The sequence below is a fragment of the Drosophila kikkawai genome, chromosome 3L, assembly GCF_030179895.1.
Source record: "Drosophila kikkawai strain 14028-0561.14 chromosome 3L, DkikHiC1v2, whole genome shotgun sequence".
NCBI lineage: Eukaryota > Metazoa > Arthropoda > Insecta > Diptera > Drosophilidae > Drosophila > Drosophila kikkawai.
The window spans coordinates 10,234,184-10,252,362 of NC_091730.1; the positions used below are offsets into that span (position 1 = coordinate 10,234,184).

The following is an 18,179-nucleotide window of genomic DNA, read 5'->3' on the forward strand; positions in this document are numbered from 1 at the left end:
TGTTGCCCCGCAGCCCTTAGTCAAAAGTGTAACCACACCGCCGGCTGCTATCAATCAGCTGATTACAAAACCAGTTGGCAGCCCTGTTCCTCGCACATGTTGTTTATGTTCCAATTTTTCATTTAATACTTTTAACTGCGTCGCGAGAACCCAAAATAAATGCTTACAAGATGAAGGTGAAGATGATTAGTCGCAATCCGGACAATTATGTCCGGGAAACCAAAGAGCAACAGCACAAAAGTAAGTCAAATGCAAGCTTTAAACCACAGAATTTTATCAGTAATGCCTTTTAGTGCCCCGAAACTACGATCCCTCGCTGCATCCCTTGGAGGGTCCCCGGGAGTATGTGCGGGCTCTGAATGCCACCAAGTTGGACCGAGTGTTTGCCAAGCCCTTTGTAGCCAACTTAAGTGGCCACCGCGATGGTGTGGCTTGCTTTGGCAAGCATCCAAAGCAACTCTCTAGCCTGGCCACCGGCGCTTACGATGGCGAAGTGCGCATCTGGGACCTGGCCAATCGCACCAGCATCCGCCACTTTGTGGCCCACGATGGCTTTGTCCGGGGCATTACCTACACCCGCAATGGGGAACAGATCTTCACTGTGGGCGATGACAAGACCATCAAGGTTTGGAAGGCTCAGGCACCAGAAATTGGCGATGAGGAGGAGCCGGTGAACACCATACTCAGTAGATACGGCCTTCACGGCATCTCTCATAATAGAAAGGAAAATAAGTTTGCTACCTGCGGCGAGGTATGTGCCATTTGGGATGAGGAGCACAATGATCCTTTGAAGACCCTCAAATGGGGCGTGGACACGCTGCATACTATCTCCTACAATCCCGTGGAAACGGATATACTGGCCTGCTGTGCCAGCGATCGAAGCATTATTCTGTACGACCAGCGTGAGGCCCAGCCCCTGCGCAAGGTGGTGCTGACCATGAAGAGCAACAAGTTGGCCTGGAATCCCATGGAGGCATTCAACTTTACAGTGGCTAATGAGGATTGCAAGTGAGTTGAATAATTAATAAAAAATATTACATGATTTGTAACGTTCCTGCTTTATCTTACAGCTTGTACACCTTTGACACCCGCAAACTCCAGACTCCTTTGAAGGTTCACTTTGATCATGTTTCCGCCGTCACCGATGTGGACTACTCGCCCACGGGCAAGGAATTCGTCTCTGCCAGCTATGACAAGACTGTCCGCATTTACAATGCCCATCACAGCCACTCTAGGGATATTTACCACACCAAACGCATGCAGCATGTGGTCTGTGTGGCATGGTCCCTGGACAATCGATATGTCTTCTCCGGCTCTGATGAGATGAACGTGCGCATGTGGAAGGCAAAGGCCTCTGAAAAGCTGGGCGTGATACGTCCACGTGAACGTGTCAATTTCAATTACCAGGAGGCTCTCAAGCACAAGTATGCTGCACATCCGCAGATCAAGCGCATTGCTAGGCATCGGCAGGTGCCGCGACATGTGCTCAATGCCCAGAAGAAGATGCGTACGGTCAAGGAGAAGGAGCAGGTCAAGGAGGCCAATGTGCGCAATCACTCCAAAAAGGGCAAGGTGCCGTATGTCAGTGAAAAGAAGAAGCATGTCCTCAAGGAAGAGGTCTAAAAAGGACAGGAGCACTGTAGTTTTTATAAGTTTTGAATAATAAAAATATTGATTTTTGTAAGTAACATTTAATTTTGTTGGTTTTCTAATTAATTTTTCTTGTTTTTTAGCTGCAATTTCACCTAGACACAGTTTTATTGCATTTACCTAAAGGAAGATAATAAATAAGTTATCTTTATTCATAATTTATGGTAGGATTAAAGTGAATTATTAAGTATTATATTGCTAGATTACAGTAAATATTATTATTATTAATATTTAGGAAGGCCGCTCTTATCATAAACCATTAAAAAACATTATTTTTTAAAGTCTAAACTCGTTTAGCAAAGAATTTTCTTTGTAGAAAAATGTAATTTCTATTTAAAGTTCAGCATTGAACCGATTTATTAATATATTTTACATATACTATTGAACAATTGTGCCTTTAAATAACTATCACTTTGTAATGTTTCCCAATTTTTCAAAATGTTATGTTTTGTATCCGATAAGCCCCCGCTGCGCGATAACGATAACGCCAACGACGTGTCCATTTGTGGCGCTTTTCCGATTATAAAAGGTGGACAGCCCCACCGATTGGGGCTCAGTCGCTTTTTTGTTACGGCAGTTGCCAGTCGGTCGTTAGTTTTTGTTTTTCGTTGTTCATTTGTTTATACTCTCACGCGGCACCGCCCCCCGCCCTCCCGAAACCCCAGCACGGAACTCGTTTGATTTGCCCCATCAAAAATCCAGAGATAATATAACAACATGGATGCTCTGGGAGATCTCTTGGCGCCTCACAGCGAACTTATTGCCAAGGTAGCCGGCACAATCACTACCCTGCAATTCCTGTCCGGTGTGGCGCTGATGAACGACATCCGGAAGAAAGGCAGCAGCGATGTTTATCCCGTGGGTCCATTTCTGGGCGGAGTGGTGCTGTAAGTATTCTCCTCGTAATGCTTCACTGCATCAACGACACAAAAAAAAAAACTATAGCTAGGCAGGCGGCGCATCTGTGTGGAATTGATTAAATTTTTGAACTGTCGCCATGACGCCACAGAATCGGCTCTTTTTTCAAGGCCGCCCCCAAGTGAATCGGTTTTGCACTCGATTCAATAAAGAAAACAATGGGGGAAGGGGTTACATCACTTCGAAGGCAAAAAATAACCGCCATTTCGATCTCTAAAGTCGTTACATTTTAAATGAAATATATATTTTATAGTTCGATATGTGTTAACCTTGTCATCGTCACTGGGAATCTTTTTGGCTCCTTATCGACGCGCGGCCTATACTAACACGTACTTGTTATCTGGAGTGTGTAGCAATAATCTACATTCTATGAATGCTGATCCGTAGAGGAGAGGCAGCTAAGCTAATCGTTTATGAGACAGGACAGACGGAAGATAGGCTGCCCGTCGACGACGACTCGCCTCTGCCACGTGCTCGGCATAAGTCCGGGGGTTCTGATTCTTTGGGGGTGGCTTTCAGTGATGAGTATCTAAGGTGTACCTAGGAATTATCTAGGAGTAATTATATGTCTATATATAGTTATACACTAGGGGGTATTAGGTTAATACTATTAATTAAAGTGAAAACAATAGGATTTTTAACAGAGTGCCACCAAGGAAGCAACATTTTTTAATATTTAGTATTAATTTGTAATTTCTTTTAAGAAAAAGAAACATATATTTCTTGAAAATATTTTGATTAGAGATTACCTCATATTATTTAAAAGATTTTAAAGGGTATTATAAATGTACATACCTCTTGGTATGTCTATATATTTTCATAATATATACCTTGACATAATAATTGCCTGAAAAATTGTTCTCCCCTCCTAATATGCTTTGAATATAAGCCATTAAAAACGAGTAAAATTACAACAATAAATTCTATACTATAAAAAATACTTTCCAATCACTCATGGCATTTATTTTTAAAATCACAACTCACTTCTACTTTTTCTATTTATAAAACATATGATTTTCTATGTTTACTAAACTAAAACACTTAATACCTTTTGAGTTTGTATATAAATTTTATGACACAATGTTTAAACAAACATTTCTCATGCTTAATGTGACGAACTACTTTTCACATGGTACACTTTTATGCCTGGTCATGGGTACCTGTCATCACTATTGGCTATTCATGGGGGTGGGTTTGGGTGGCTAACCGGAAGGTGTTAACTTGGACTGTGTCAAGTGTAAGGACCCACAGACATGCAACCCAGCGAAGCAACAGTTTGTTTCGCTAAATGAATTCCATTTGGAAGGTGTCTAGGTCAAGGGCAATATAGTATTCCATGGCGGCCGGCCAGTTTTGTGTGTTAATTTCCCACCAATCACGGAATGTATTTCACAATTGTAGTGGGTTCTTTGATAAGTTGATCGATGAAATTGCTGATTATTTTGGTTTTCCTGTATTTATATTCTTATCAATTGCTACGTGGGCGATGATTGTTAAAAAAATACAAACTGCTTAGTGCCAGGTGTATCCCGAAAACCCGTTTGACTCAGCATGTTTGTACTTAAAGCAAATGTATAACTGTAGATAGCTTAATTAAATAAACGGAACAGGTTTTCTAATGACCCTGCAGTGTAAGATATTCATTAGAATGGTGGGTTATGGGACGTTATAGGTCAAAACTTGTTCCATTTCTCTATGAAAAGTGTGTATCTATGTTTGAAAATAAAAAGAAAACTAGTTTTATTTTATTTATTTTCTTGAAATGATTATGTTTTTGAATGAAATTGGTTTCTTTTTGTTAAGGAAAGTTTTTTTTTTCAAAAAGAAAACTATCTTTGAATTTATTATTGAAAAATTATAATTTGAGATTATAATATAAGCTAAAAGAAAAGGCCTAGAGTAAACTATTAAATATACTAGCTAAAAACCCAACTCTTATATTTTGTTTTCCTTACTTTCCAGAACCGTTCTCAGCTTAAAGCTGGCCTACATCATGAACGATGCCGCCATGATCAACACCAATCTAATTGGTTTGGTCATTAACTTTGTTTTCCTTTTCGGTTTTTATTACTACGCTTCGAGTGGAAACAGGCTCAATATCTGGAAGCAAATCGGTTACTCCTCGGTCTTCCTGCTGGCCACCACGGCCTATGCCAACTTCGAGGACCCTGCCAAGATTGAATTCCGTTTGGGTATGCTGATCACCGGCATCTTGGTTTGGCTGGTGGGCTCTCCCCTTCTGCATCTTCCGAAAATCATTGAGAAGAAGAGCACCGAGGGTATGCCTTTCCCTATTATCCTGGCTGGTAACCTGGTGGCCACATCCTGGATGCTGTATGCCATCTCAATCAAGAATACTGTGATGGTGGTAAGTTTACAATTGAAAGTGAGTCACTAAGGGCGAACAAAACTAATAAATCCCTCGTTTTTTCAGCTCCAAAATCTACTGCTTCTTGTCTTGGGCGGCATTCAGCTGTCCATGTTCGCCATTTACCCCAACAAGCCGGCTGCCAAGAAGCCCAAGAAGGAGAGCAAGAAGGAGAAATAAATGGAATCGTTTCGCTTCTATGATAAAAAATACACAAAAAAAAAGGACAAATAATGGGTTGCTGCAACCACATTACAAATTAATAAGTTAGTTAGGCTCGAGGAATAATCAAATTATTGCTTGAATTTACACACTAAACAATCGCCACAAGAAACCTAAACTTTGAGCTAATATATATATAGACGAATTATGTATTTTTCTATATAAGAAATATTTTCTTAGAACAAATCCAGCTAACTGTGTCGCTAGCTAACCTAGAGAATTGTTACTATATATATCGACTATTAAATTGTACATATAACTACTTACATACTTGCAATTTTTGACAATAATTCAAATCTTCCAAAAATGCGTACGTATTTATAAAGTCAACATAATTAATTATTAATTAAAGACATGAAAAAACTGTTACAAAAAGCGAGTGAGAGTGAGTTTTATTTTTAGGCCACTGGCACTGTGGAGTTGTAGTGGGCGCCCAGTTGATAAATGTGACGGTGATAGCAGATGACCAGAGGTGCTCCGCCAAACTCCTCCTGCCCCAGAAGGGTGGGCGCTCCTTCCGCCTGGATAACTTCAATTGGCACCTTGAGGAGCGAGGATATGGCCTTCAGTTCAATGTGTCCGCCCCAGGCGTGTGTTTTGGCTATATCCTGGCAGTATTGCTCGAATTGCTCGTCGTTGAGCAGCTCGCCCGTTTCCGGGTGGGTCATGTAGCAGATGAGGCTGTCCTTGTGGGCCCGCACATAGTTGGCCGTCTCCTGCCGCAGCTCCTGGACACTGTGACCTGGAAGAGCGTTCACAATCAGCTGATGCTTGATGGATTGATACAAACAGTCGCCATCGGAGGCGATGTTGTGCAGGGACAGTTGGCGACTTGACAGCTTGGCTGTTATCTGCTGGAGCTCAATCAGTTTGGGGGAAGGCTGATTGGCGGCGTTTTGAAGCTCCACCTTGATCTCGGCCTCGCGTTCCCTGGCCTCCTTGGCCTTTTTATCCCTGCGCTTCTGGGCCTTGGACACGCGCTGATTGGAAGGATGATCCGGCTCTTCTTCCTGCTCTTCGGTTTCCTCCTCATTCTGGGCAGACTTTGCCGGCTTCTCCTCCACTTTCTGCTTGATTTCTTCTGCTGCTGGAGCACTGGTCTCTGCCGCTTGAAGTTCCGCCTTGTGACGCTGCTCTAGCTCGCCCTCCAGGCGGGCCATCTCCTCCAGGAACTCCTTACGTTTGTTTTTATTGTTTTTTGGGGCATTCTTCTTCATGGCCTGCAACTTGGCTTGGAGCTCCTTTCGCTCGCGGCGATGGCGGGCGCCTATATCCTCCAGGTTCACATCCTCCAGGCGGGCCTCTAGGTCATGGATGCCTTCGTTTTCGCTGCCCATTTTAATTTATTTAATTATCTTAAAGAAAACTAAGTTTTCAGTTGATTTTAGTCAAAATTCAGCAAATAGAGCTGGCACAGCGCCGATATCAATATCGATAACTTGAAAGTGACAGATTTGTAAGGATTTCAAGTAATCGATAGCCGTAAAGTGGCTGGCACTATCGATTTTTGAAATTTGAAAATATATTTTGTTAAATACAAAAACTACACTTTATTTATTAAACTAAACAACTTTTTAACTATGATATATATAGAAAAATAAATACATTTTTAAAAAGTACATGGCTTGAAACCACAACAAGTAATGAAATGAAATATAGATTTCATTTTTCCTCCCAATAATATAAAATAAACATAATTTTTGCAACATTACTTCTTTTTTTATTATTTATGCTAAACATACAAACGATTTAGAGCGAGAAACTAACTGTTATATGTGGTGCCAGTAGTTAGGAATCGGCTCAACCAATTCCTGCCTTAAAACTTATCTAAATTGACAAAAAGGAAAATCGAATTTTGACATTTTAATATATATATACAGGCAAATCTTTAAAACACTTGATTGTTGACTGAAAACGTATGGCTAACTTGTATGTTAATTGAAATATTATTCTCGATTAGATTTTTTAAAAACTGGCAAGCAAGCAGGCAAACCACCAGATATTCTCTTCTTAAAGCTCTACAACATTTTTATAAATCGTACTATTTACAATTGGCCAGCGTCGGGGCGATGACTCTTAATTTAATCCATTTACACAATATTCAAACACAAGAGGCAAACTAAGAAACATGGCTTATTCCCACGTCAGAGTCCTCTTAAACATTCTAACATCCAAAAGGTGATATTTACTTAGCCCCTAAACGATATCTATGTCTGCTTCCTCTCATCTATATAGATACAACTCTAGTGTGAAGGCTAGGAATCAGGAACGACCCATCCTTACAGGCTCTTTGTGATATTTTGGAACAGGCGACGACCCCACCATGACTCCAGATCGAAGGGCTTGAAATCCTGCAGCGCAGGACTAGGAGGCTCAACCCAAACAGTTGCTGTCAGTTGTGAGTTGGCCATGATGCTGTCCACAGGACTGGCTGAGCTATCGTTGTTGTTGGCATCCGCCACTACTTTCTCGGCGGGCTTAGCGGATGTACTGGCATCGTAGGGATTCTGGGCCACCAGCATGTTCCAGGCTGTCAAAATAAAGGATTTTGTTTAAATTTTTTGTAATAATTTAATTTTTGTAATATTTTTAAAAATAATCTTCGACTTACAGTCATTTATGTAACGTATTATCTCCTCATGCTGCGGCGTTATCACCTCATCTTCGATCAGTTTGGTCGGTGCTATCCGCTTGGAGGCAAAGCTCTGTTGGAACACTGGGCGCGGTATGCTGCATTCATGAAAATTAAATAAAAGGCATTATAGTACATATTTTAATGACAATACCAGACTGAATGAATTTCAGTGACGACGTCGCCGCACTTATGCAAAATACGCTCCCCGAGCATGTGGAATACGAAAATAAATCAGTTGCGGAAAGTGAAAAGGTGGGGGAAATTGGGTTCGACAACTTCCTACTCAGCTCTGGAAACGTAAAATTAAGATTCTGGCCACGTGAATATAAATGAAGAATATTCATTAATCTTTAATCAAAATCAGTTGTGAAATTATTTGTTCTTACATCAAAATTGCTTAAAGAAAGGAGAGGGAATTGTAGTTATAAATTATATTAATTTCTTTACATTTGGAAATTCTGTATATTTTCCCAGCTAACTCATTGTCTTGATACAATGTCTGCCTGCAGTAAATTAGAGTATAAATAAAACCCAAACTGCGATATTAGTCTAGGGGCTTTAACCCTTACGGCCCTGAAGCTGATAGCGAAGCTAGCATTAATGATAGCTGACTATCTATTGATTGACAAGTCATTGGAGGGCCGATAACCGCATTTGTAGCCCTTTTGCGAGTCATTTATGGTATGAATTATACAAATATCTAAATTGGGGACAAAATAAATTGCAAATTTTAGAAAAGAAATCCTTGTTGAGGGATAATCTGTTTAATATTTGTTTAAAAGAATCTATTAGATTTTAATAGTTATATTTTGGGTTGCAAAATTAATACTGATGATAAGGAATCTAATGTGTTTTCTAGCTACTGATTAACTTGTTGGTTAATTTATTTAACAGATTTCAAATTTATTTATAGAATTTATAAGATAAGTCATCGCCTTTAAGATATCATTTGTATTACCAAATAAAATTTTTGATATTTAGATTATGATAAATTAATAATTTCCTCATTAATTTAATATAAAACTGAATGGCATAGTAATAAGCTTAGCTGACTTTTCTTTAAAATTATTAATTATTGTAATAAATATTAATTATTGTAATAAATATTAATTATTCTCTGTAAAACCAATGTGCTAATAGTAGTTTCCAAAATGCTCTGTTTACTTTCTGTGGAAGGTGTGACATAACGATCCCAGAACTGAAATGTGTTGATTGATTTCGTCATAACAAAATCTAAACACATCATTTTAAAAAGTTTTGTGTTTTTGTTGTTTCTCTAAATAGGTTTCGTTTTTGATTTTACCAAAATTAATTAACGTTAATTATGAAGTATTAAAGAACATGGGGAATCTACGTGATTGTTGGGATTTAAGATCCTAATATAGAAAATAGACAAACTGTAAAATAATCTCTTTTCTAAAATAAATATGTAAATTAATATAAAATTAATAAAATATTAATATTAATAATACATTTAAATATAAATAAAAGCAAAATAAAGAGGTAAAGAACTGCATCTTCTAACTATTCATAGCCCTACTTAGCTTTATGGATCTCTTATGAGATCAATGCTAAGTGCTCTGCTTCCAAGTGCCAAGCATGTCCCACATCCCAACTTTCCCCTCGCTTCCATCTCCCGCCAAAGTCGTGACGTAACGGTCGGTTGTCAGTGGAAAAGTCAATGCCTTTCAGAGGCAGAATTTAAATGAAAATGGAGCCGATAACCGACGCGTCGCCTGCCTGACCCACGTGTTCTCCTAGCTAGCGTCTCCTAGAGAGCAATTAGCATGGCAGTGCTAGGTCGCCACGGATTCCTGCGATAAAATGTCAAAGATAAGACGAGGGTCGCTAGCCCCACTCTCCGCTTTCCCCCGCTCCACACACTTTCCACACATGTGCTACTGCTGCCTGGGTGTTTGCATAAGAGGCCAAAGATTCGGATTTGGACGATGCCCTTACTTGTTGTGCTCCTCGGGACTGTTCAGATCGAAGCTGCCATTCTTTCGGCCGCTCTCCTTGATGCTCTCGAACTTTTCAAAGTTTTGCGCCAGGCCTGCAACAACGATGAAAAGATGATGTAAATTATCAGCATGCAGTGGAAAATGCCGGCAAAACAAAAAGCTAACAGAGCCAGAGAGCCAGAATGGGGGCCAAAGAGAGCAGAGCGCCAAGAGCGCGTTGGGGCTCTGGCAAATGTTGTGACATAACAGCTGGGGCATGTTGCCTCTCTGCTAGGGTTTTATTTTGTGTGCCTTCTCGAATAATTAAATGTTACATGTTTTTGTTGCTGCTGCTTTACTTACCGCGACGCGATTTAGCAACTATTTTGCTGGGTCCCTTGTTGATGGTGTACATTGTTTATGTCCTTTCGACTTCCTTTCTCCGCTGCTGGTGTTTTCCTTCTGGCAACGAAATACTATTCTGCTATTTTGGCGACTGCCGTGCTATGTTTTTAGCTTTCCCCACTTTGTCACACCTGACGTATATATCTGAGAGCTCGTTATTGTTGTTGTTGCAGTTGTTCTTGGGCAATCATATGATCAGTAGTGGATCCCGCCGTCTCCTCGCCTCCTTCTTCTCGTCTGTCCGCCGGTCATCGTTTTTAGCGGTTACACAATGCACAGTTAGCTCTGATTTCGTTCTTTCCCATTAACACTCGCCGAATCAATTGATTTCATTCACTGGCCTGAGTCGAGAAAGCACAATCACAATCACACTCAATTGCTCCTGGATAGGTTGGTTTTATAACGTTCTGTGCGTTACCGGAGCTCCAATGCAAGTGCTCCATTCAAATCGAAATAACGAACTAACAGGCGCCATATGTTAACGCGTTTATGCGGTGAAGTTTGCGAAGTTCTGGTTATCGGAATCTTCATTTTATTATAAGACCAAGCAGACCTTCCGTTTGAATCCTAAAATTAGGAAAGCATAATTTCTGTTGCTTGGTTTATAACAAATTTGTTTAAAATCCTTAGAATATGCCAGAATTCCTAGTTACATACTACAAATCATAAATTTATTTTCCGCATAAACGAACCAACCGATACACGTGCAGAGAAACCATATGTTTTTGTAAGTGTGTACACACTGCTTGAAGGTAGTAATTTTGCTTACTTGGGCGCGTATTTTTGATTCGTTTAAAATCACTGTTATCTAAAAAATTAAAAGCGGAATTATAGAATTTTAAATATATTTTGTTTAAACTATATAAAAGAAAAAGTAAATGAAGTTGGACTAGGGGAGAAATAAAATATATATTTCGGATTTGGTTGGAAATATTAATTCCTCAATCATAGTTTATTTTAGTTATTTAATTTATATTTTAGTTAATTTAATTTACTTTCCAAAAATTTTACAACTTGAAATTTTTCAATAACTTTAAATATAAAATTTGCTTTGTTTGAAAAAGGTTTTGCGAAATCTGAAAATTATAACGAATACTTTCCAAATGCATCCATTTATGACCGTCTTCCGAAAATGCATTTTATTTTCTACCTGCGCGCATAATTTTGAACGCATTAAAAACGGATTAGCTGGGCTTTCGGCGGAAAATTTAATTACGAGCAGGTAACACCATAAAATGACAGATGCGGGGGAAAGATTAGCAAAGTACTTTCCACACTGAGTTTTATGTCATAGCACTGAAATTGCACACCCATCAAGGCGATATAAATAGGCCCGGGAGTCAAATGGAAGTCAGTAGCAAGCCGTCAACGTCAAGCAACGTATAACTTCCTGATCAACCAGAAGCATTTCGAAAAAAAGAAATATCATGTCGACCACCAACAACGAAGCCAGCCAATTATTGCAGCGTCTGAGCAGCCTGAAGATTGTGGAAACTCCCAAGGACCAGAAGGAAGTCGGCGCTACTCGGGAATGCTACTCACTGGACAGCAAGAAATTCCAACGGGTCCAACCCACCACCCCATGCAGTGGCGGACCCGGAAAGTTTGACACCGATTTAAAGAAACGCCGCAAAATCAAGCGCAACAACCGCATCCACACCTACGAGGCCGACAAACACTTTATCAAGGCACGCAAATCCTTGAGCTTCTAATCGCAATAGGCCCCGATGTAATCAACATAGTCATAAGCAGCCTTTTGATTTCAAATCAAATACATTTACTAGTTTTCTTCCGTACAATAAAAAATATTTCAAAATAAACTCTGTAAATCCTTTCTTGAATTTATCAATATGAAGGCTGTATTTTTGCTTGTAGTCACGCTACTTCTGCTGGTAAGTGTGCCTACCTTGGCTTAGGTCCTTGGAGTCCTGTGTAATTGATAATATTTTGCAGCTTGCAGCACTGGCTGATAGCTGCTCCTGTGGCAAAGAGGCGAACTTAGAGTGCGGATGTTCAAAACGACCATAAAATAGCCAAAAAGATTCTAAAAGAGTTAATTTACAGTTTCATTTACAAAAAATCATCTTATAATTTCATTTCATTGTCATTTTGAAAATTCCATTTTTGAATTCGATTGCAAAACGGCTTGATTAAAAAGTATAATCGATATATCATCTAATGAGGAATATCGATATTCTTGCAACTGTCTTGCAGCCCTAGTCAACAGCTGTTTTGTGGAAGCGGCGAACTTGCAAAAACCCAAACAAAAGTGTTAATATTTCACAAAATTAGTTAAATAACACCAAATTTAAGCATTATTAAAAGATGGCAGACATGGCGGCAACCAACGAGGGTAATTCCAACAGCAGTGAAGCTGGTAAATGTCAAATAATGGCCTACACCTTAAGACTCATCCTATAAAACATCTTGATCTTCTGTGTTTTTAATATTTAGCCCAATTTCTGAGTAGTAAACAATTGATTAACATATTTGTTTATTTACCCTGTAGCTCCCTTAGAGCTGCAACAGCCTACACCCGAATATATTCAACGTAAAATCTACTTTCTTGTAGATCATCTGCGAAAGTTTCATGCTGAACTCCCTGAGTAAGATAATTACTTAAAATTCGATTTCAACAAATATTAAATTCCCATTTACTTAACAGAAACCTTCAGACCCGCATCTCCTACGATTTACTCACCGAACTCGCCAATTGTGTTCTAAACGAAGGCATTTTCGTCATTGTCAAAGCTTTAATGGAATTGCAACACGAGACGGAAAGACATTTGAATAAAATGCGTTTGCAGGTGGAAAACGAATACGACATTGAGGTGGCAGGATGGAAAAGCAAGATCAAGGATCCCGAGGAACTCCAACATATTCTGGGTCTTATTAAGATCAAGCACACCAAGAAGCTGCTTGAAACGGACAAGAAGATAATTAATATTTTAGATCAAAAGGTGAAATTTTACATTCTCAATTAAGATAATGCAATCTCGTTCGAGATAATATATAATACCTATAATGCACCTTCTATCTCCCCCACCAGGTTAATGACCAACAATCCACATTGCAAAAGGCCGGTGTACCGGGTTTCTATGTCACTGAAAATCCCAAAGAGATCAAAATACAAATGTTCCTGCTGGACTTTATTCTCCGCTTGAGTAGCCTGAAGTACGAACCGAACAAATAACCATTAATGGTTAATCCAGAGACCACAAAAGACTGCACTTGACTTGTATAAATTAGAATATTTAAAGCAAATTAAATTAAATTATTAACCCTGATCAAATCTCTCCCGGTATGTTACGAAAAAAACCTGAAGCGCTGCGCAGTTTTCAATCGCCGAAGAATTGCGAGCGGAAGAAAGAGCGACGGGGCCGGCTGCCGGAAAGAGAAGCGGGGAGAATTGATAAAGATAGTAGCTCGGCTCTCTCTCGTGTAGAAAGCGTAGGGAGAGGCGGCGCTATAAATTGGAGCGATCCGTCTGCAGATGCATCAGTTCTGCTTTCAATTTCCAAAGCAACACATTAAAACTAAAAATAAAAAAGAAAACATGTCTCTGACTATTACCCAAAGTGTTTCGCAGCCTGAGCTCAAGGATCTGGTGAGTAAATGCTCGTGGAAAAAGTGTGATATAATATAGGATCCTTTTTTTTTTTTGAACCCTTAAAAACATACATTAAAAAAGTAGTATCCTTTGAAGTGCTTAAATAATAATTAGAAAATCTATTTTGAACCAAAAATTATTCTATTCATGATCTCAAACATTAAATTGACATTACTTAAATTGCTGCTTAAAGTTTCTTGAACTTAATATACAAGGTCAACTGTCCAATTTTGTTGCTTTATGTGCGCTTACTCATAAAAGCCAGTTTCCGTCATTTAATGTTTGAGAATAATTTAAGCCCATCCATGCCGAGCGCTCCCCACCTTTGTTGGCTAGAAGCGGAATGCGATTTGTTTTGGCCAGCTTTAGTTGCTTCCCAACAGCTGAGCCGTTTACACGAAATGTTCGCGCGATTGTTTCGTAATTTCAAGGCAAGTTTTAGAGCATAAAAGCAGCATAATTTAAAAGTGTCTAAAGAAATATTTTAAAAAGTGCCTTAGTTTGTGTTGAGATGAACGTTTTAAATCGCATCCATTAGCTACTTTTACTTTCTTTCAACGGTTTTCGCTATTGACCTTGATTTTGAAATTGATTTTGCAATCGTATCTGTACGTAAGAGAGCGTAACTTTAGTCAGCTGTTCAAAGAGAGCAGAGATTGCATTGAAGCAATGCAAAGAGAAATGCAGCCTGCAGCTGAGAGAGAGTTTTAACAAGAGTGCGGGAGAGAGTGCTGGCGGCATTAAATTTTTTTCACACAACGAATAAAGACTCCAAACAAAAAACACCTTAAAATATTTTTAAATATCTAGTTTTCCCAAATATTAATTTGTTTAAAATGCGTTGCTTGCCAGGCTATGGTTATGGCCTCACGTTTTTGTTTTTGGTGTGGTTTAAAATTACAAAATATTGTCATAAACCGAGTTCACTTATTCATACGTCATCGTCTGCTTCTTCTTCTTTCAGAGCACCGTTCGCAATGAACAAAAAGAGCTCAACATTTCGCCGGTTCACGATGTGAATGTGACTAAGGCAACGGCCACCTTTGGCATGGGCTGCTTCTGGGGGGCCGAGTCCTTGTATGGAGCCACGCGGGGAGTCCTGCGCACCACCGTGGGATATGCCGGCGGTAGCTCCGATTTGCCAACGTACCGTAAAATGTAAGAGTCCGGAACGAGGGCATTAATCATCCTAACACGAGCATTTCTCTCTGTTTCTCCCCCATCGTCATCAACACCATTCCTCCTCCTGCAATCCCACACACTTTGATCCGGTACTAATCCACGAATCTCAACAGGGGTGATCACACGGAGGTGCTGGAGATTGACTATGATCCCTCGGTGATTAGCTTCAAGGATCTGCTGGATCTGTTCTGGAACAACCATGAGTACGGTCTGACCACGCCGATTAAGAGGCAGTACGCCTCCCTGATCCTGTACCACGACGAGGAGCAGAAGCGGGTGGCTGAGGCCTCCAAGCTGGAGGAGCAGGAGCGACGGGCTCCAGAGGTTATCACCACGGAGATTGCCTCCAAGGAGAACTTTTACGCAGCCGAGGCATACCATCAAAAGTACCGTCTGCAGGGTCACAAGGACCTGGCCTCCTCGCTGAATCTCAATCCCAAGCTGCTGCAGACCAGCTATGTGGCCACCAAGCTCAACGGCTATCTGGCCGGTGTCGGCGGCATTGAGCAGTTCAAGGCGGAGGTGGAGACCATGGGCTTGACGCCCACTCAGCGCCAGTACTGCAACTACCACGTGGAGCAGAACGAGGGCCAGGGTCTCTACTGCTGACATGGCCGCATGTGCATAGATGTTAAGCGTAGATCGTACACTTAAGGGGGGGTAATTGCTTTTTAATTTGTTTGCTTGTTCAGAACAAAGTGTGTATTATGTAGATTTTAAGAGGTTTAAACAAAATATATAAAAGCTTATATTTTATAATAATAATAAAACATCTTAAACTGACTCTTATGAAGGTGTTTTCTTGAACATTATTTTTTACTTTTCTTATGAATATGATGATACTTTAAATGCATGGTTAGGCACCAAATATCAATCCTGGGAAACGTCTAAAAAAGACGTAAATTTTCTTTTTATACTTCTGAGCACGTAGTTCTTCATCCTAAACTTCCAAATCCTTTTATTTTTGTTATTATACAAATATATTTTTAAATTAAAGTCATAAAGTTAATAATCTTGGACTTCCATCTGACCGATAAAAGACTATGCAAATATACAGATTCTACGTGCTAAAACATATTTTTTAACTTGATCCATTTTATTTGGAAAATATAAAAAAGCTTCTGATAAGGAACAGACTAATCACTGGGATGATAAACAGCTTGCAAGTCATATTAAGTTCCTGTCCCAGAAGGATCCTGCCTTATCGCTGGTAAACACAGGCCCGATAATGATTTTGCTCGGTCATCTGTTTATTTAACTTTAATGAGTTTGCATTGCTGTCACAGAAATCTCATCAAAATTCTGGTGAAATATGAGCTTAATGGGTGTTTAAATGAAATTGAACGATTTACATTATAGAACTTATAATACTTCTTTATATATAATATTCGCTGGAATTAAAGAATACATAAGTTAATTTACAAGATAAAGAAAAGTGTGGAACAATAATTGAATCACTATCAACAATACAATTCCAGACCTTGAAACCTGATATATAGATATATTATTATTTCAGTTATATCTTTATTTCAGCATTAGTATTTCTTTTTGTGCTCCAAAATTTAGCAAACACTGAAATATCTTTCAACCAAGGACGTAACCAATAAAGTGACTGACCTCTTGAAGACTTTAGAACTCTTTTTTCGTATATTTGTTTGTTTAGTTGAATAAATCGTTGAAATCTATAAAGCTTCTAACCTATCAATAGCTTAGATCTAATCTTAAACGGTTCGTCTGTGGTTTTCAACTAATTTTAGGGTCTATAAATTAATTACTGGAGTGACTAGCATAAATTGTTTAGAAAATAGAAAGAAATGCACCTAGTCATAGTCAGTGATCTGATTAGGAGGGAAATGCCTCAAGTGGTTAATATATATTTAGCTAATTTCATTAGATCAGCAGTGAAAATATAAAAATCACTGAGATCTAAGGATAATGGGTGATTAAATATAAAAGATAAATATTTATGTTGATTATGATTTGACAAGTAACATATCAAGGTGATATTAAAATTAAAAATATAAAAACAGTCTAGAAATATGTGGTTTCTTAATTTAAGTAAAAGCTAACTTTTCCAAACTAACATAAGTTATATGGTTCCCTTTTCTCCCAGCACTGTATACAGATATAGATACTATATATCCCAGGCCTTCAACCCAAAACTTTGTGGATTTGACCGCTCTTTATTATTTTTGATCAGGAGAGAGGGCACAAGACCACTCTCTCTTTTCCGTATTCTTCTTGCCATCTCTCTATCATCCCGCCTACCTGCGACCTCTCTCTTAATCACCCACTAAGCAAAAGCAATCTCTCTCTCTCTCTCGCTTGCTGGCCCCCCTTTTGAGCCCCCCAGTCGCCTGCCCTCTCTTTCCACCCATTAAGGCAAGCCGGTTGGCCGCGTGTTTGGCGATAAGTCAAAGTGATCGGGCGAAAATAGCGAGGCACTTTTTGTTTACAGCCAGCGGAAGATTTAAAATGATCTTTGTTAAATCTTTTCTATATGAAAGGATACAGGAAATAGCCTCAAACCCAGTCCAGCTGTAGTCCTTGGTGGGAAGTATCTGATTCTGAAAGAATCATTAAAATCGGGACATCCCCTGAGTAGTGAGAAACTTGGTCGATTTAAAGGGCTCCTATCTGAGGGATTTAAAGGATTTTTGTTCAGCATATAGCTTAGGTCTAGACCTACCCACTGACCAAATTTCAGTTAGAAATTCAGAGCCCTTTGGACCTGGCGAATTTTACAAGATTCTCCGTTATAAGCTAGCCCCGCCAAGAAGCAGAGACAGACGCCCCATAGACATAACAAACACTAGAGGCGATCTCCCACTTTCTTTGTATGGGTTGGCACGGGCTGATAATGCTACTATATAGCGGGGAATCGGTGGGGGAGAGTAAGGTGTACTGATCGTATCAATGAGTTGGAAAGAGTGTCTGGCGTACGCGTGCACATGGGTTGCACAAGATTTCGCTCACACGGCGGGGTAAAAGGGAAAGGTCATTGGGGCTTCCTCTGTCCTCTGTCCCACAATATGTAATCGGTGAGAAAAACGAGGAGAAGACCAGCATATAAATATTTGCAAATCATTTTGTTTTCAAAACTTAATGTTTGTGATCAAGGGAAGTGTCACAAATTCGAATTGTCATTGCTTCCGATAAGGGTCGATGGGTGTTTTGCAAGTATTTTACCTTAGCGGTTCTTTTAATTTAGGGTTGATGAGATTATAGATCTAATAAATTAATTTTTGT

At 39.4% G+C, this 18,179-nt stretch overlaps 7 protein-coding genes across 9 annotated transcripts; 5 read left to right on the forward strand and 2 right to left on the reverse strand.

Moving 5' to 3' along the window:
* Positions 1–82: 82 nt before the first annotated feature.
* On the forward strand, positions 83–1,695 carry LOC108083092 (DDB1- and CUL4-associated factor 13). The gene is made up of 3 exons (XM_017178743.3): positions 83–240; positions 294–1,008; positions 1,071–1,695. The coding sequence occupies exons 1-3, from the start codon at positions 171–173 to the stop codon at positions 1,621–1,623; spliced, it is 1,338 nt and encodes a 445-aa protein (XP_017034232.1). The 5' UTR covers positions 83–170; the 3' UTR covers positions 1,624–1,695.
* Positions 1,696–2,104: 409 nt separating this feature from the next.
* Positions 2,105–5,537, forward strand: LOC108083094 (sugar transporter SWEET1). Its single transcript, XM_017178746.3, has 3 exons — positions 2,105–2,537; positions 4,531–4,936; positions 5,003–5,537. Exons 1-3 carry the CDS (start codon positions 2,368–2,370, stop codon positions 5,114–5,116), a joined length of 690 nt encoding a protein of 229 aa, XP_017034235.1. The 5' UTR covers positions 2,105–2,367; the 3' UTR covers positions 5,117–5,537.
* Positions 5,285–6,586, reverse strand: LOC108083093 (deubiquitinase OTUD6B). The gene has a single exon (XM_017178744.3). It carries the CDS (start codon positions 6,493–6,495, stop codon positions 5,557–5,559), a length of 939 nt encoding a protein of 312 aa, XP_017034233.1. The 5' UTR covers positions 6,496–6,586; the 3' UTR covers positions 5,285–5,556.
* Positions 6,587–7,006: 420 nt separating this feature from the next.
* On the reverse strand, positions 7,007–10,554 carry LOC108083095 (MAPK regulated corepressor interacting protein 2). The gene is made up of 4 exons (XM_017178747.3): positions 10,097–10,554; positions 9,753–9,846; positions 7,770–7,888; positions 7,007–7,688 (listed from the first exon to the last, which is right to left on the reverse strand). Exons 1-4 carry the CDS (start codon positions 10,146–10,148, stop codon positions 7,438–7,440), a joined length of 516 nt encoding a protein of 171 aa, XP_017034236.1. The 5' UTR covers positions 10,149–10,554; the 3' UTR covers positions 7,007–7,437.
* An 865-nt stretch (positions 10,555–11,419) lies between these two features.
* On the forward strand, positions 11,420–11,979 carry Z600. The gene has a single exon (XM_017178810.3). It carries the CDS (start codon positions 11,566–11,568, stop codon positions 11,848–11,850), a length of 285 nt encoding a protein of 94 aa, XP_017034299.1. The 5' UTR covers positions 11,420–11,565; the 3' UTR covers positions 11,851–11,979.
* Positions 11,980–12,374: 395 nt separating this feature from the next.
* On the forward strand, positions 12,375–14,891 carry gdl (gonadal protein gdl). Its single transcript, XM_017178809.3, has 5 exons — positions 12,375–12,515; positions 12,648–12,744; positions 12,804–13,098; positions 13,188–13,745; positions 14,713–14,891. The coding sequence occupies exons 1-4, from the start codon at positions 12,464–12,466 to the stop codon at positions 13,329–13,331; spliced, it is 588 nt and encodes a 195-aa protein (XP_017034298.1). The 5' UTR covers positions 12,375–12,463; the 3' UTR covers positions 13,332–13,745; positions 14,713–14,891.
* MsrA (methionine sulphoxide reductase A) lies at positions 13,627–15,713 on the forward strand. 3 transcript variants are annotated; one of them, XM_017178807.3, is made up of 3 exons: positions 13,627–13,745; positions 14,713–14,906; positions 15,044–15,713. In XM_017178807.3, exons 1-3 carry the CDS (start codon positions 13,632–13,634, stop codon positions 15,537–15,539), a joined length of 804 nt encoding a protein of 267 aa, XP_017034296.1. In that variant the 5' UTR covers positions 13,627–13,631; the 3' UTR covers positions 15,540–15,713. The 3 variants fall into 3 exon arrangements, with proteins under 3 accessions (XP_017034296.1, XP_070142065.1, XP_017034297.1); XM_070285964.1 differs by having other exon boundaries at positions 14,713–14,894; XM_017178808.3 differs by lacking the exon at positions 13,627–13,745 and adding an exon at positions 14,495–14,632.
* The last annotated feature ends 2,466 nt before the right edge of the window (positions 15,714–18,179 follow it).

What these genes read in the sequence shown, in the direction of transcription:
- LOC108083094 (XM_017178746.3), top strand. Translation starts at nt 2,368, where the DNA reads ATGGATGCTCTGGGAGATCTCTTGGCGCCTCACAGCGAACTTATTGCC. An exon ending in TTTCTGGGCGGAGTGGTGCT is followed by an intron (nt 2,538 to 4,530) that starts GTAAGTATTCTC and finishes CTTACTTTCCAG; the next exon opens with AACCGTTCTCAGCTTAAAGC. An exon ending in TCAAGAATACTGTGATGGTG is followed by an intron (nt 4,937 to 5,002) that starts GTAAGTTTACAA and finishes TCGTTTTTTCAG; the next exon opens with CTCCAAAATCTACTGCTTCT.
- MsrA (XM_017178807.3), top strand. Translation starts at nt 13,632, where the DNA reads ATGCATCAGTTCTGCTTTCAATTTCCAAAGCAACACATTAAAACTAAA. An exon ending in AGCCTGAGCTCAAGGATCTG is followed by an intron (nt 13,746 to 14,712) that starts GTGAGTAAATGC and finishes TTCTTCTTTCAG; the next exon opens with AGCACCGTTCGCAATGAACA. An exon ending in TTGCCAACGTACCGTAAAAT is followed by an intron (nt 14,907 to 15,043) that starts GTAAGAGTCCGG and finishes GAATCTCAACAG; the next exon opens with GGGTGATCACACGGAGGTGC.
- LOC108083095 (XM_017178747.3), bottom strand. Translation starts at nt 10,148, where the DNA reads ATGTACACCATCAACAAGGGACCCAGCAAAATAGTTGCTAAATCGCGT. An exon ending in AGTTGCTAAATCGCGTCGCG is followed by an intron (nt 9,847 to 10,096) that starts GTAAGTAAAGCA and finishes TCGTTGTTGCAG; the next exon opens with GCCTGGCGCAAAACTTTGAA. An exon ending in AATACGTTACATAAATGACT is followed by an intron (nt 7,689 to 7,769) that starts GTAAGTCGAAGA and finishes TTATTTTGACAG; the next exon opens with CCTGGAACATGCTGGTGGCC.
- Z600 (XM_017178810.3), top strand. Translation starts at nt 11,566, where the DNA reads ATGTCGACCACCAACAACGAAGCCAGCCAATTATTGCAGCGTCTGAGC.
- gdl (XM_017178809.3), top strand. Translation starts at nt 12,464, where the DNA reads ATGGCAGACATGGCGGCAACCAACGAGGGTAATTCCAACAGCAGTGAA. An exon ending in TTCCAACAGCAGTGAAGCTG is followed by an intron (nt 12,516 to 12,647) that starts GTAAATGTCAAA and finishes TTTACCCTGTAG; the next exon opens with CTCCCTTAGAGCTGCAACAG. An exon ending in TTAATATTTTAGATCAAAAG is followed by an intron (nt 13,099 to 13,187) that starts GTGAAATTTTAC and finishes CTCCCCCACCAG; the next exon opens with GTTAATGACCAACAATCCAC.
- LOC108083093 (XM_017178744.3), bottom strand. Translation starts at nt 6,495, where the DNA reads ATGGGCAGCGAAAACGAAGGCATCCATGACCTAGAGGCCCGCCTGGAG.
- LOC108083092 (XM_017178743.3), top strand. Translation starts at nt 171, where the DNA reads ATGAAGGTGAAGATGATTAGTCGCAATCCGGACAATTATGTCCGGGAA. An exon ending in CAAAGAGCAACAGCACAAAA is followed by an intron (nt 241 to 293) that starts GTAAGTCAAATG and finishes AATGCCTTTTAG; the next exon opens with TGCCCCGAAACTACGATCCC. An exon ending in GTGGCTAATGAGGATTGCAA is followed by an intron (nt 1,009 to 1,070) that starts GTGAGTTGAATA and finishes TTTATCTTACAG; the next exon opens with CTTGTACACCTTTGACACCC.